The sequence below is a fragment of the Hydra vulgaris genome, chromosome 11 (assembly GCF_038396675.1).
Source record: "Hydra vulgaris chromosome 11, alternate assembly HydraT2T_AEP".
In the NCBI taxonomy this organism is placed as follows: Eukaryota; Metazoa; Cnidaria; class Hydrozoa; order Anthoathecata; family Hydridae; genus Hydra; species Hydra vulgaris.
In genome coordinates, this window is record NC_088930.1 from 43,513,280 (window position 1) to 43,527,528 (window position 14,249).

The 14,249-nt window shown below is 25.2% G+C and overlaps 1 protein-coding gene across 5 annotated transcripts; it reads right to left on the reverse strand.

The window, feature by feature from the left end:
• Positions 1-405: 405 nt before the first annotated feature.
• On the reverse strand, positions 406-4,043 carry LOC136086679 (uncharacterized). Of its 5 annotated transcripts, none has more exons than XM_065808921.1 (8): positions 3,790-4,043; positions 3,225-3,390; positions 2,889-2,985; positions 2,659-2,764; positions 1,698-1,833; positions 1,365-1,517; positions 955-1,067; positions 406-778 (listed from the first exon to the last, which is right to left on the reverse strand). In XM_065808921.1, exons 6-8 carry the CDS (start codon positions 1,411-1,413, stop codon positions 563-565), a joined length of 378 nt encoding a protein of 125 aa, XP_065664993.1. In that variant the 5' UTR covers positions 1,414-1,517; positions 1,698-1,833; positions 2,659-2,764; positions 2,889-2,985; positions 3,225-3,390; positions 3,790-4,043; the 3' UTR covers positions 406-562. The 5 variants fall into 5 exon arrangements, with proteins under 5 accessions (XP_065664993.1, XP_065664992.1, XP_065664995.1 ...); XM_065808920.1 differs by having other exon boundaries at positions 1,629-1,833; XM_065808923.1 differs by having other exon boundaries at positions 415-832; positions 1,629-1,833.
• Positions 4,044-14,249: the final 10,206 nt, after the last annotated feature.

Below are 14,249 nucleotides of genomic sequence, written 5' to 3' on the forward strand. Positions count from 1 at the left end.
AATTAAGTTATTTATATTGAAAAATAAGTCATATACTAAATTACAAGTGTATATCAATTTGGCTTGCAAGAAAAACGGAATAATATCACAATAAAATATTAAAAACTAAAATATAAATTTTATTTTAATTCCGAGTTATAATAGTATTTCTTTTAAAAAAAAATCAGTTCAAACTCAAACTCAATACAGTGAATATTAATGTAAGAAGAAGTTGTAAAACCTTTATATGCAAAAGCGAAGTTTAAACTTTGAAAAATAGATATCGCCGTCAGAGAAGAACCAAGAAGCCGAATGTCAACATTTTATGTTTTTTTTTTTGTCTATTATCAATAAATATTCAGGAGTGTGTGTTCCATAAATATATCACAAAAATAAAATTTTAGGAAATATTTAAATAATAACTTTTTGGCAGAAAGTCTTTGCGAATTAGAATTTAAAACTTGATTTTCTTGGAAACACAAAAATTGGACATACGGCCCCTTGGTTCTCGGCTAACAATATAATAAAAATAAACGAGAAAGTCTTAAAAATACTTTAAAAAAACATATCGTTTAATTTAATGTTAAACTTTTGGTAATACTTTTTTAAAAAAAGAATTGACGATAATTCCTTTGCTGCTTATTCCAAGAAATCCATAAACACAAATAAGTTCATGAGGAAAATTGACATTAAATACATAATAAGAGGCTAGTAGCAACTCAAAAGCAAAACTTATACTCGGTATGGCTTCCAACCGTATAGCTGTGTTATCGACTTTAATAAATAGACTGCCGCAACACTTGAATAAAATCGGTTGAAAAACTTTCTCAAAAACTCAAGGGAGCTTTCAAGACTGAGGTGCACATAAATGTTTAAGTAAAATTTTAAAAATGCAGAAAATACAAAGCTCAAAAAATTAATACTTTTTCATTATAAACCAAATTTAATTTAAAAAAATGTATAGAAAAAACCTACATCCAATAAAGCCAAAATTGTATCAGGATCCATTCTCGGATGCTTCTTGCCCTTCTGTGGAGGTGCTTTGAGAAGAAAAGGGAGCGCCTTAAAGGCAAGCAAAGTTGTATCTTCTAAATAAAAATATAAATAATTCAGAGAACAACTCGTATATACTTATAGATTTTAATACGTAGACAGATTTTAAAAAAAGCTTCTTTTGGATTAGATGGGCATATTAAACTAGGAAATAATAAATGAAATAGGAAGAGAAAAGGAAACGCCACACTTTTGCAGATTGACACAGAGTCATGTTGCAGCAGCTTAGTACTTATGCAGATTGAAAATTATGCTGTAAAAATTCGCATTTAAACTATGAAGTTCTTATTGATTCATTCTCCCCACTTAGAGTAGTAGACATATATATATACCTTCATTATATTCGTCTTCTGATAAAGTATTTTTGAACATATTTGTCATTGTCAAATTGCTAGTAACAAAATATTGTGTTTGCACGTGTTAAAGCTATCATGCAATGTAATATTACTAGATGCCTCTTCAATGGAATGAAACTCTTTTATAATCTATGAAATGCAAAAAAAAAAAAAAAATTATTCTTATTAACTAATCTAGCTTAAATTATAAAGTAAACAAGATTTACAAATGAACTGCAAAAAATTAAAAATAACATTCACAGCATCATTTATATTAATGAATCTCGGAAACCGTCTTATAATTGAGGTTATTGATAAGTTGCTTGTTACCTGAATCCATGCTCTTCTTACCACTCTTGTATTAGCCATCATTTTTAGTAGACTCTCTTTGTTTGAAGTTGTTGGTTGAAGTTCTCGCAACGTTTGTTCAACTTTCTCTGACGAATTTAATAGAACAGTTTCGTCTCTGACAAAAAGTACATTGATTATATATAAAAAAAAAATAACTTTTGCTTTATGCATAAATAGAATAATTTAATTAATTAATTATTAAAAATTATTTTAATTGAATAAGTATTAAAAAATTTTAACAAATGAAATATATATAATTAATAAACAGTTTTTATTATTCATAATATACAAAAATTACGTATAATAGTAAACTATTTTATGGGTGACAGGAACAGTGTTGCAAAATTTTGATTGTCACAAAGTTTTTCTGTTGCAAATTTGTTTGTCGAAAATATAAAAAAGGAATAGTGTCGCAAATTGTTGCATTAATGATTGTCGAATAACAGAATAAGGAATTATCTCGCAAATAAATTTAATGAATAATGTTGGAAATAAAAAAAGGAATGTTGCCAAGGAGTTTAATGAATAGTGTCAAAAACAAAAAAAGGTATAGTGTTGCAAATGAATTTAATGAATAGTGTTTTGAAAACAAAAAAAAGGATAGTGTCACAAACAAATTTAATGAATAGTGTCGAGAAACATTAGGCTTTTTTAATATATTGGACACTATCCTGAAGTTCATTTTTCGACACTATTTCTGTCACCCTATTTTATTATTAATGAACAAAATTTATTTTGTAACTACTGTTATATTAACTAACTCACTGAAATAAGTCAATACTTTTAGAATTAAATTGAAATATTGCTTTGAATTTTATAAAAACTTTAATCAATTCAACATTTTTATCAACTGGCAAAATAAAAAAAATGTATAGGTGTACAAGTAGTAATTGAAATATATAAAAAATTGCCAAATAAAATTATAATAAGCAAAAAATACTTTTTCTTTGACTCCACAATGTTTCTATATTGTCGCTACGGGATCTTCTTTGTCTAATGAACATTTCCAAAAAACCTGTATGTACTTTAGCATCATAAAAATGTTCCTATGGAATCAAATAAAAACATATCATTCTAATATGTTTGTTGATTTTACAAAACATTTGATTGAGTTAGTGATGATATAAAATAATATCTTATTTAAAAATGACAAAAAAAATTTTAACTTACAAAACCAGATGATGTTGCATTGTCACGAAGTATAGGGAAAGCAGTGACAAGTGGTTGACACAGTTGCAGTTTTCCTTCTTTAGATGGTCTGTCAGTCCTAAAGTATATAGTATACAGTAATACTATAAAAAAATTCAGATCATAGTTTTTTAAAATTAGTCTTTGGAAATGCTTTTATTTTTTGTTTGGGTGATGTAATATATAACAAGAATATATACTTAAATTTGTATGTAAGGAATATTTTAGATAAAAACACATTTAAAAAAAGTATTTGGAATTCCAAAAATATCCAGAAAAAAAAAAAAAAAAAAAAACAACAAACAAACTGAAACTTACACTTTGCAATTGCTCATAAGATATCTGCCGAGAATCTTAACTAAAAAAATTATTTCTTTATTGTTTATTTCCTCCATTCTTTTTAGCTTATCAACTAATTCTGCTCCTTTTATCTTTGTCATGGTCATTTTATTAAGTAATTTAGTATTGCTTCAATAGGCCAGCCCTACATTATTTGATATATATATATATATATATATATATATATATATATTATATATATATATATATATATATATATATATATATATATACATATATATATATATATATATAAATATATATATATATATATATATATATACATATATATATATATACATATATATATATATATATATATATATATATATATATATATATATATATATATATATATATATATCTATATCTATATCTATATCTATATCTATATCTATATATATATATATATATATATATATATATATATATATATATATATATATATATATATGTATATATTATATAAAATTTGTTTTTATATAATATATATATATATAGATGTATATATATATATATATTATATAAAAACAAATTTTGTTACGGAAATTAAAGTAGTAGCTTGTTGTGGTTGCTCTGCTATGATCTTCGTTGTAACATTTATTGGTATTTCAATATATTTGTTTGTTAACATTACTTTAGGTGTTGCAATATTTTCATAATTAGCAGATGTTGATGATTGAGCATGGATCATTAAATTAGTAATCTTCTTGAAGCCATATTGAAACCAATTTCTTTTAAATCATTATCATCAAGTAAAATTAATATTTCTAGTGTTATACCTTCATCTATGTATGCATTTACAAAAACATATATATATATATATATATATATATATATATATATATATATATATATATATATATATATATATATATATATATAATAGTTAAAATTTTAAAAGTATGCTTTTGACGAACTTCAGATGTTATACTCATTTTGGTAACGCATGAAATAACTTTGCACAATTCTTCCATACTTGAATTACTGTAGAATAAACAAATGAATGAACTGATTTAAAATAAATTTTTTAATGCTGCTAAGTTATGGAACTATTCTAAGGATTAGATAACAAAGATAAAAAACAATTGCAAAAAAAAAATAGAGCCTAACAATGAAAGGATTAAACAATTTTAACTTAACAAAATAATTCAATAACTATAGTGGCTAAAAACAAAAAAATAACTGTGACAATAATCAACAACAAAATCAACATGACATTGCAATAATTATTAGTCAAATAACCAAATATGGATCAAAACAATCAACATGGCAGTGCAATAATAATTTTTTCATTAATGCTAATTATGGTATTATAAAAAATGTATACAAAAGTTTAAACACTTCTTCAAATTATTCCTTAAACATATGATATTGTTGCCTTATATAATATGCATTTCCTTGATATGATAAAACAGGGTGGTCATCAACAAGTTCGTCCAACTTTATAACAAGATATGTATCTGGTTTGACATTTTTAACCAAAAAGCAGTGGCAATGCTCCACAAATTTAAGTGTGTTAAGCTTAGACACTACAACAAACCAGGAGGACTCATCCCTGATACTAAGAAAGCTGATAACTTTTCCAAAAACTGGATAATCTTCATCTTCACTAATAGTAAGATGGTGGTTTGTTTTGTATTGAAGAGATCCCCTTTTAATTTTGAATGCAATGAAAATATCATCAGTAGGTTTACAATAAAGATTGTCCAAAAGTACTTGTGAATAAAGAAGACTATGAATTGGTACCACATCTTGGCTTTCAGAAATTATTAAATTACGCATATAAGCACTTGATAGTCTATAATGTAAGGCATTGTGTTAATATCTTTTGGCAAGAGTGAGGCATATATTTTTAAAATTGCTTACAATATGTGCAGATCTTTTGAAAAATGAAATTTTTAGGTCATATTTCAGACAGTTCATTCCAATAAGAGGTCCAGAATTTATAATAATTGTTGGTAAATGAACCAAAAAATGATGTTTAGGACGAAGACGAGTGTGGTTCCCAAAAAGAAATTTAAAATTTTCCAAATGGCTGGCTACGATATATTTAAGGTATGTTACCATTCCTATTGTATATTTTGGAGCAAAAATAAAATCAACTAAAGTAGACAATTCTAGTAAAAACTTCCAATGTTCATCCTCCTCTGGAACTAAGTCACATATAATAAGCGGCAAATACAAAAGTAAGGACCAGATCTGCATGGCTTTCATACTTGGTGATAGCCCATGTCCTGGAACTTCCAATTTGTTCAGTTCTGGCGATTCATTTTTTTTGTCAACATTAACCATTGACCAAAAGTGAGATAGGCGATTGTTCAACTCACCAAAGGGTAAAAAATCATTTTTGGACAGACAAACAATACAGGACAGCACCTAACTCTAAAACAACAACGCCTTTAAGTACAGTGTGCATGATATCTAAGCTAAAGTTTGTTGTGACATGAAACCGTTTTATTGAATTTAAAACACAAGCTTTCTTAACTCCTTTGCAGTGATTTTTATTCCCTGCATTGCCACTTTAAACATTTCCAACATCTATTTCATATTTTAGAATTGTTCTAATTTCAAATTTATCTTCAGTAAAGTAGATTTGAATGTTATTACTAGTTGCATAGCATAAGGTACAAAAGTGGCTGCCAGAAAACGATTCAATAAAACCAAATATAGAGTTTAAAGCCAAATTGTCACAGGCAACCTGAGCAAGACTGGCGTAAACTCTATTCCTACCAATTATTGGAAATTCACTTGAAATGCCAATTTCACTTAATTTGTTAATTTCAAATGAAAATTTTTCAAGAATAGCATCAAATCCATATACTTTAATATCATGAGAATAGCACAAAGCCACCAAATGAACATTTGTAAAACAGGAGTTATACTTTATAGGTAAATTTAAAACAGCAAAGTAAAAGACTACAATACTACACAGTGAAGGCTATCCACGAAGTGGATTAGATGTCCCCATTCCATCATAAAACAAATGTAATTTTAAAGAAATCTCGCTGTAATCAATAAAAATCTCATGATTTTTACATGCTTGGCCATCAGAAAAGTTTTTTATAATTCCTTTTTTTTGTTTATTAAAATTTAAAGCATCCATATATTGGGCGTTATGAAGAAGTGATTTTAGCATTTGTTCTACTGATATATATTGAAAAGTGTCATAAACAATCTTTGAAATTTCTTCAATAGTATCATGTCTAGGAGGGCCCATGTTGCATGTTTCAGGAGTTACAAAAAAAGAATTCTTTTCAAAGTGTTTATCTTGTTTATATAATGTATCAAGAAATTTGAGTGGCTCATTGCAATGTATAACACTACTTTCTAACTTACTCTTAAACAGTGTTAAAGTGAAATCATCTGCTCCAATGTCATCTAAAACTGATAAAGCAGTATTACCTATATAGGAAACTAATGATTGTGAAATATTGTTAACAGAAGCAATTACTTCAGGTATAATATAATACGGAACACTGATGTTTACTCGAAATGAAGAAACTAACGAAGAACCAATATATTCTGTTTTTTCATGATAAGTGTCAACTTGATGAGTAGAATTCTCTGGGAAACTAGGCAATGAATATTCTGCAAAACTAGGCAATAAAATGTTATGATTAAATGGATTACAGAAGGTAGATTTTAACTCAGGATTTACATCAATAAAATCATTATCAATATTACGGTAACATTTTATATGTCTAACTAGCGACATGAAAGCTGTAAAGGTACATTTACAGCCATTCTGTAAACATTTAATTGGATAAACAATTTCACCAATACTATTATGACGTTGCAGATGATTTTGAAAAAAACTCAACAGTTTCAAAGAAGCACCACATATATAGCAAATAAACATTATTATAACTTTTTTCAGAAAGAAAAACTATATATATATATATATATATATATATATATATATATATATATATATATATATATATATATATATATATATATATATATATGTATATATATATATATATATATATGTATATATATATATATATATATATGTATATATATATATATATATATATATATATATATATATTATATATATATATATATATATATATATATATATATATATATATATAATGGAAAAAGGTATGCCAACCAAAAAAAAAACAATAATTGAATTTTTGAAATTTGAAAAAAGATTTATTTCTTTTAAATAAATATATAAATGATGAAAAAGCACTAGAGGCCTTTCACTATTTTTATCAGTAGTGCTATGTTTAATGCTTTATCAAATTTTTTATTTAACTGTAGAAAGTTAGATAATAGAAAAATTAAATTGCTATACTGTAACTATGAGTTACCATTGTAACATTTTTTTAAAAAGGAAGTCTCAATTAAATGTGTCATGTTTTTGTTTATGTAAATGACTTTCATATGACAACAAATATTTCTCACTTTTTAATTCAAGGAAAACAAAGAGTTGGAAAAAAGGTTCTATAGTTTTGTTGTGCAATCTCTGGCATTCAAATACATGATTGTCAAATTGGTCTGTAGAATTTCCTGTTCTGCAACTGGAAATATGACCATTAGTACGGTTTCTTAAAATATATGTTTTTCCAGTGTAAGTAGATAAACCATTACATGATAAACACTTTATATAATAAATAACATTTTTGCTATTACAAGTAATGCGACTTTAAATATTCCAAATAGTTCCATTAGACGTCTCAAACGTATCAACTTCTTGTAAATATAATTGGCAAATTTTACAATGAATATTTTTACATTTGAATAAACCCGTTTTTTTGATAGATGAAATTTTGAAGAAGTTAGTTGTCTAAGTAAATTTGGTGGTTGTTTGTAGGCAATTACTGGATGTATATTTGAAAAAACCTCCTTTACCCTTGCATTAGTAGATAGACTAAGTAAAAGGTTAGTTTCTGTTAAAATAAGCTGGCAGTTTAAATTGCTATAAAATAGTAACTACATTTTATAGTAATTTAAACTGCATTTTATAGCAATTTAAAATTTCATCCATCAAAAAAACGGGTTTATTCAAATGTAAAGATATTTGTTGTAAAATTTGCCAATTATATTTACAAGAAGTTGATACGTTGAGACGTCTAATGGAACTACTTGGAATATTAAAAGCTGCATTACTTGTAATAGCAAAAATGTTATTTATTATTTAAAGTGTTTATCATGTAATGGTTTATCTACTTACACTGGAAAAACAAATATTTTAAGAAACCGTACTAATGGTCATATTTCCAGTTGCAGAACAAAAAAATTCTACAGACCAATTTGACAATCATGTATTTGAATGCCAGAGATTGCACAACAAAACTATAGAACCTTTTTTCCAACTCTTTGTTTTCCTTGAATTAAAAAGTGAAAAATATTTGTTGTCATATGAAAGTCTTTTATATATATATATGAATATATATATAAAAATATATATATATATATATATATATATATATATATATATATATATATATATATATATATATATATATATATATATATATATATATATATATATATATATATATATATTGCTGTTGTATGATTTAGTATTAAAAATACTAAACTCTTGATTCTTGTAGAGTGCTCAATATTTAAGAAAATATATATTTTTTCAAAAACAGAGCGTTTTATACTTATAATTAAATTTTAGAACCATTAAAAGTTGTTTTTTCTAAAACTTAATTACAAGTATATATATATATATACATATATATATATATATATATATATATATATATATATATATATATATATATATATATATATATATATATATGTATATATATATATATATATATATATATACATATATACATATGATAGCACTATAATTTGTAGATTTATAGTATAAATCATGCCCTGTATATATATATATATATATATATATATATATATATATATATATATATATATATATATATATATATATATATATATATATATATATATATATATATATACATATATATATATATATATATATATATATTAGCACTATAATTTGTAGATTTATAGTATAAATCACAGTTGCAATTGTGCATTTATTGCATATATTAATATAATTTTATTAATATATGCAATATATTAATAAAATTATATTAATATACTCTGAGTGCTTTCAGAGGTATGATGAAACTATTTAATACATTAATACAACATGCAACATGACTAAAAATCATTATTGAATGATATATCGCGCAATAATAACTTTTATTAGTTATTTCAGCAACAAAAAAGATATGTACATAATGTAAAATATACCTTTATGTTATACATATATTTTTAGTTGTTAACATACCAAAACTAAAATAGATGTTGTTAATATAACTAAAATGCTGCTATTGTAACTAAAATGACACCAGTATCATATTTATTTAATAATATTTATGTAAAATTTTCTGTTATGTTATAACATAAATTAAGTTTAGCATTAATTAATATTTAAAAGAAGTGAAAACAAGGAAGATATTAAAAATTAAAAATAGAAGAAAAACATTAAAAAACAGAACAACTAAAAGTTAAAAAAAACAACGTTCACGAGAAATTCGGGAAGTGAAAAATTTTAAAAAGTTATTGAAAGAAAATCAAAAAAGAATTTTTAAGTTTTATTAATTTTATGTTGTTTGCATAAATTATAATGTCGTGTATTTTTGTGCATTGTTTATATTAGTGTGTACTTTAGTGTATTGTTTATATTGCAGTGTATTTTTTTTGTGATGTTACAAATTATATATATCTTTTAATATTTATTTCTATTATTCAAGTGGTTTTTTGTCTCATAATTTATATATATATATCCTTTACTTTTCTCTTTTTATTTTATATCATCTTTCTGTTCGTTAAATGCTGTGTAATCTCATTCATTTATTATCTCATCAGTTCATTATCTCTTATGTCATTTCATTCACACTTTCCTTTTTTGTGTGTTATTTGTCTTTTTTTTATAAATAATATTGTTTTTCTTTTTATTAATTTTTTTTTAGTTTACTATCTATATTGCTACTTTTTTGTTTGTTTGTTTGATTTTTTGTTTGATTTATTTATTTTGTTAAAAAGTCACTCAAATGACTAGTTTTTAACTATATGAGTGGCACAACCTAATTATAAATTAACTTTTAATTTTTTCAATTTTATGGTTGAAAGTTTAACGTTAACAACATTTTTTAACAATATTATTTACATTTATGTTAACAACATTATTTAAACTATGTTAACTTAACAGATTACCAGTTATGTTAATACAATTATTTTAGTTAAGTTAACAACATTATTATGAAGTTATAAAAATTATAACATATAATAACATTAATTGTATAAAATAATAACATTAGTCTAATTAAATAAAGTCACATAAGTTAAACTAACTCATATAGTACATTACCGAAGGTCTTACTTAACTTTTGACAATTGAAAATCGATATTTTCTTCGCCTAACATATTTAATACGATATTACTAAAGTATTACAAATTAAATATTTCTATATAAAAAGTTAACTATGTATGTGTTTAAAATTAACATGCAACAATAAAAGTTGCACTTAAATTTTCCGTAAAATTCTAAAAGGCTCATGAAAAAAAAAATATGTCGCTAAAAACACGATTCTAGCCTCTTTTCCGAATAGTTCGATATGAGAATCCAAGAAAATGCAATATAATGTGTGGCTTTTTTTGCGCCTGTAATCAAGTTTTATTTCATAATTACAAGTGTGTCTTTAAAGCGCACAAATGTAGCCTTGAAGTGCACAGTTTGTGTAGCCAAGAAGACGCTACACTAAGTGTTTTGTTTTTTGTCCACACTATTTTTAAGCGTGCATTTCTTTCTCGGGCAAAAAAACATATCTAGCTACTTTACTTTACTCCTACTTACTTTGCACCGATTTTGAAAAGTTTTTGTAGTTCACCAGCGCTAATAACAATGTTGATTTTTAAATATATTTGGTTTTTTTTGTTTGTTGGGCCATTATCTTCAATTAATTTCGGAATTAATTTTGAATGATGCTGTCATTTGTAGTGTTGCTTTTTTAATATTTATGAAGCCATTTTTTTTACCGATTTTTCCTCCTTTTAAAAGTGGCGTGTTTCTACACGAGAACTTAATCAACATAAGCAAAGTTTAGTTTTTTTATGCGAAGAAACAGTAGTTAAAATTATGCACAAAAAAAAAAAAATTAAATTAGACTATTATTTATGAAAGTGCCGTTCAAAATAGTTTATGTGTCATGTTTTAACCAAAAAAGGGCTACTTTGCGCCAGCTAAAAAAGTGGTGAAAAGCAACCTCAGACTATATATTTTTAAGCATTTTATGGTTTTAAATCTTCCTAACAGATACAAATTGTTTTTAAGGATGGTAAGGTATTACAAGAGGAAGATAGGAGCTCGTAGTTACAAAAATTATTCAACGGAAGCACTAAAATTGTTTGGATTTAATAAAAAATGGAACACTAAGTCAGCGTATAGCTGCTAAACAATTTAATATACCAAGAAAGACAATAATTAATAATTTAAACCAAAAAAATTTGATGAGACCGGTAAACAGCCTATATTTTCAAGATTTGAAGAAGAGTTTTGCTGCAAATATCAAATGGTGCAGAGCTGCAGTAAACGAGGAAACAATACGAGCATATATTGAAAATTTGAAAGCGATTGTGAAAAACTTACCTTCAGAAAACATATGGAACCTAAACGAAACCAACTTAACTGATGATCGTGGAATAAGAAGAGTGATATGTCGTCGTGGCATTAAGTATCCAGAGAAAGTTAGTAGTTTTTCAAAGTCCAGCACTTTCTTAATGATGTGTGATAGTGCAGCTGGCGAATTTTTTCCGCCATTTGTTTTGTACAAAGCCACTAAAATTTATAATACACGGACAGAGGGAGGGCCAAAATATTGTCGCTTTCAAAGTACTAAATCAGGTTGGTTTGATTCATTTGCTTTTAACAATTGGTTTGAAAGTCTTATGTTGCCAAAACTAAAAAAGTTAATTGGTAAAAAGGTTCTCATTGCTGACAACGTATCTACTCACCTTAATGTTACTATATTTTAAATGCCCAGAGAAAAAAATATTTCATTTGTATATTTGCCACCTAACAGTACGCATCTTACATAACCCTTAGATGTTGCTTTTTTTAGGCCAATGAAAATAGCATGGAGAAAAATTTTGTTAGAGTGGAAAGGAACTCCATAAGGTTCATGTTTTACCTAAGCAGTACTTTCCGTCGCTACTAAAACAAGTCCTTAATTTTCTAGAACCAAATATTATAAGAATTTTTAAAGTGGTTTTAAAAAGTGTGGAATTTACCCTTGTCATGTGCAACCACTGCTTGATAGAATTTCTAATAAAAAAATTGAGGCGTCAGCCATCAGTTTGTCATTTTTGAATGCTCTCAAATTGACAAGAACTTCAATTGTGAGAAAACCAAAGTTAGCAAAAAAGAAATTAGTTAACATACCAGCAGGAAAAAGTCTTTCCAATTTAGAGTTACTTGATATGAAACTAGATGGTTCCAGTAAAACAGAACCATTAGCTACCCAGTTTCTTGATAACCATTTATTTTATGACTTGGTGAAACCAATTAACAAGCAGATTGATGCATTTGTAATTGTAATAAATTGTATAAATGAATATTGCCCTGGAATCATAAAATGTTTTGTTGAGAATGGAGCAACAGTAAGTATCATGGTAAAATCTTCGTATAATTGGAAATGGCTTCTGAAAAAAAAAGATTTTTTTTATACGTGAGATACAATAATTGGAGGAATAAACCCTCCTAAAAATTTGAGCAAAAGAGGGATCTTCTCAGTGCCAGAATTGTTTAATAGTGTGGAATAATGTGAAAACATTGGTATTTTAGTTCAGTTATTTTATTTATAAGATGGCCTATTTTTGGATTTTTTTTTTGTTTTCTTTTTGATGTTTGTTTATTTAAAAGAAAATATTACACTTATTTCATAAATTGTTTTGTGAAATTACTGAATATAACCTCATAATTAAATTAACTTTCAGGGCTTTTTTTTTTTTAAAGACCATATTTTTAAACACATAAAATAAAGACCATATTTTTAAACACATAAAATATTTTAACTATTTAAAATAAAACTCTAGTATCATTAGCTCCATTTAAGTCCTTAAATGAACACGATGTTGAAACCTCCATTATATTTGAAGATCTTCACTCAACCCAACTTATTAAAAAAGTATGTAGTATTTATTTTAATATGAGATTTGCTCAGCACAGGTGTACACTGAAAGTTTAAAAAAGTCTACACTTGGGCCAAGACAACAAACAAATAAACTCCTTTTGTTTAAAGGTTTGTAAAAATGTTTATTAAATTTTAAAAAAACATACGAGAATGTTTGATTAATGTTTCCTAAATTCTTTTCTGGTAAGGTAGGGATTAAAGTTTTAAATAAAAAAGCTCCAAGTTATTTAACTTGGGAGAGACGCTTGCAGAGCATTTCTATGAGTTATGATATTTTATAAAGAACCTAGGCTAATAAAAAACTTATCTTAGTAATTATTAAAACGAGTTTTCGAATGATCTTTAACTTATTGGTAACTTTAAATGCTCTGAACATGCATTTTTAACTTTTATTTCGCACGTCGGATATAGCTTTTGCCCTTATTACAAATGGCGGATTCAATTTGTAAACAAAAAAAGCGGCTTCACTTTTCGTCTAATAAAATCCTGCAAGTTAGACATCTAGTATATATAATATATCATTGACATTTACTTATAAAAGTAACTAATTAAAAAAAAATTATATTACAAAGTAACTTGCATATGAAAGTAAATTACATAAAAGTAATGTGCTCCCAAATGTAAATTAAATTTACAAATAAAATAATATTTTTTAAGTAGGAACTTTTTATTTTAAAAGTAATAACAAATCTTTATTAAAAATAAATTACATAAAATAAAATTTAAATTACTTAAGCTTACATTTTATTATATAAAATTTAAATTACATAAGCTTACATTTTATATAAATTGTAAAATAAATTAA

Excerpts from the sequence above, each read along its gene's own strand:
- LOC136086679 (XM_065808921.1), bottom strand. The coding sequence starts at position 1,413 with ATGACAAATATGTTCAAAAATACTTTATCAGAAGACGAATATAATGAA. Across the intron at positions 1,068-1,364 it reads AGAAGACGAATATAATGAAG|AAGATACAACTTTGCTTGCC; the intron begins GTATATATATAT and ends ATTTTTATTTAG. Across the intron at positions 779-954 it reads CAATTTTGGCTTTATTGGAT|TGTTGCGGCAGTCTATTTAT; the intron begins GTAGGTTTTTTC and ends ATTTTATTCAAG.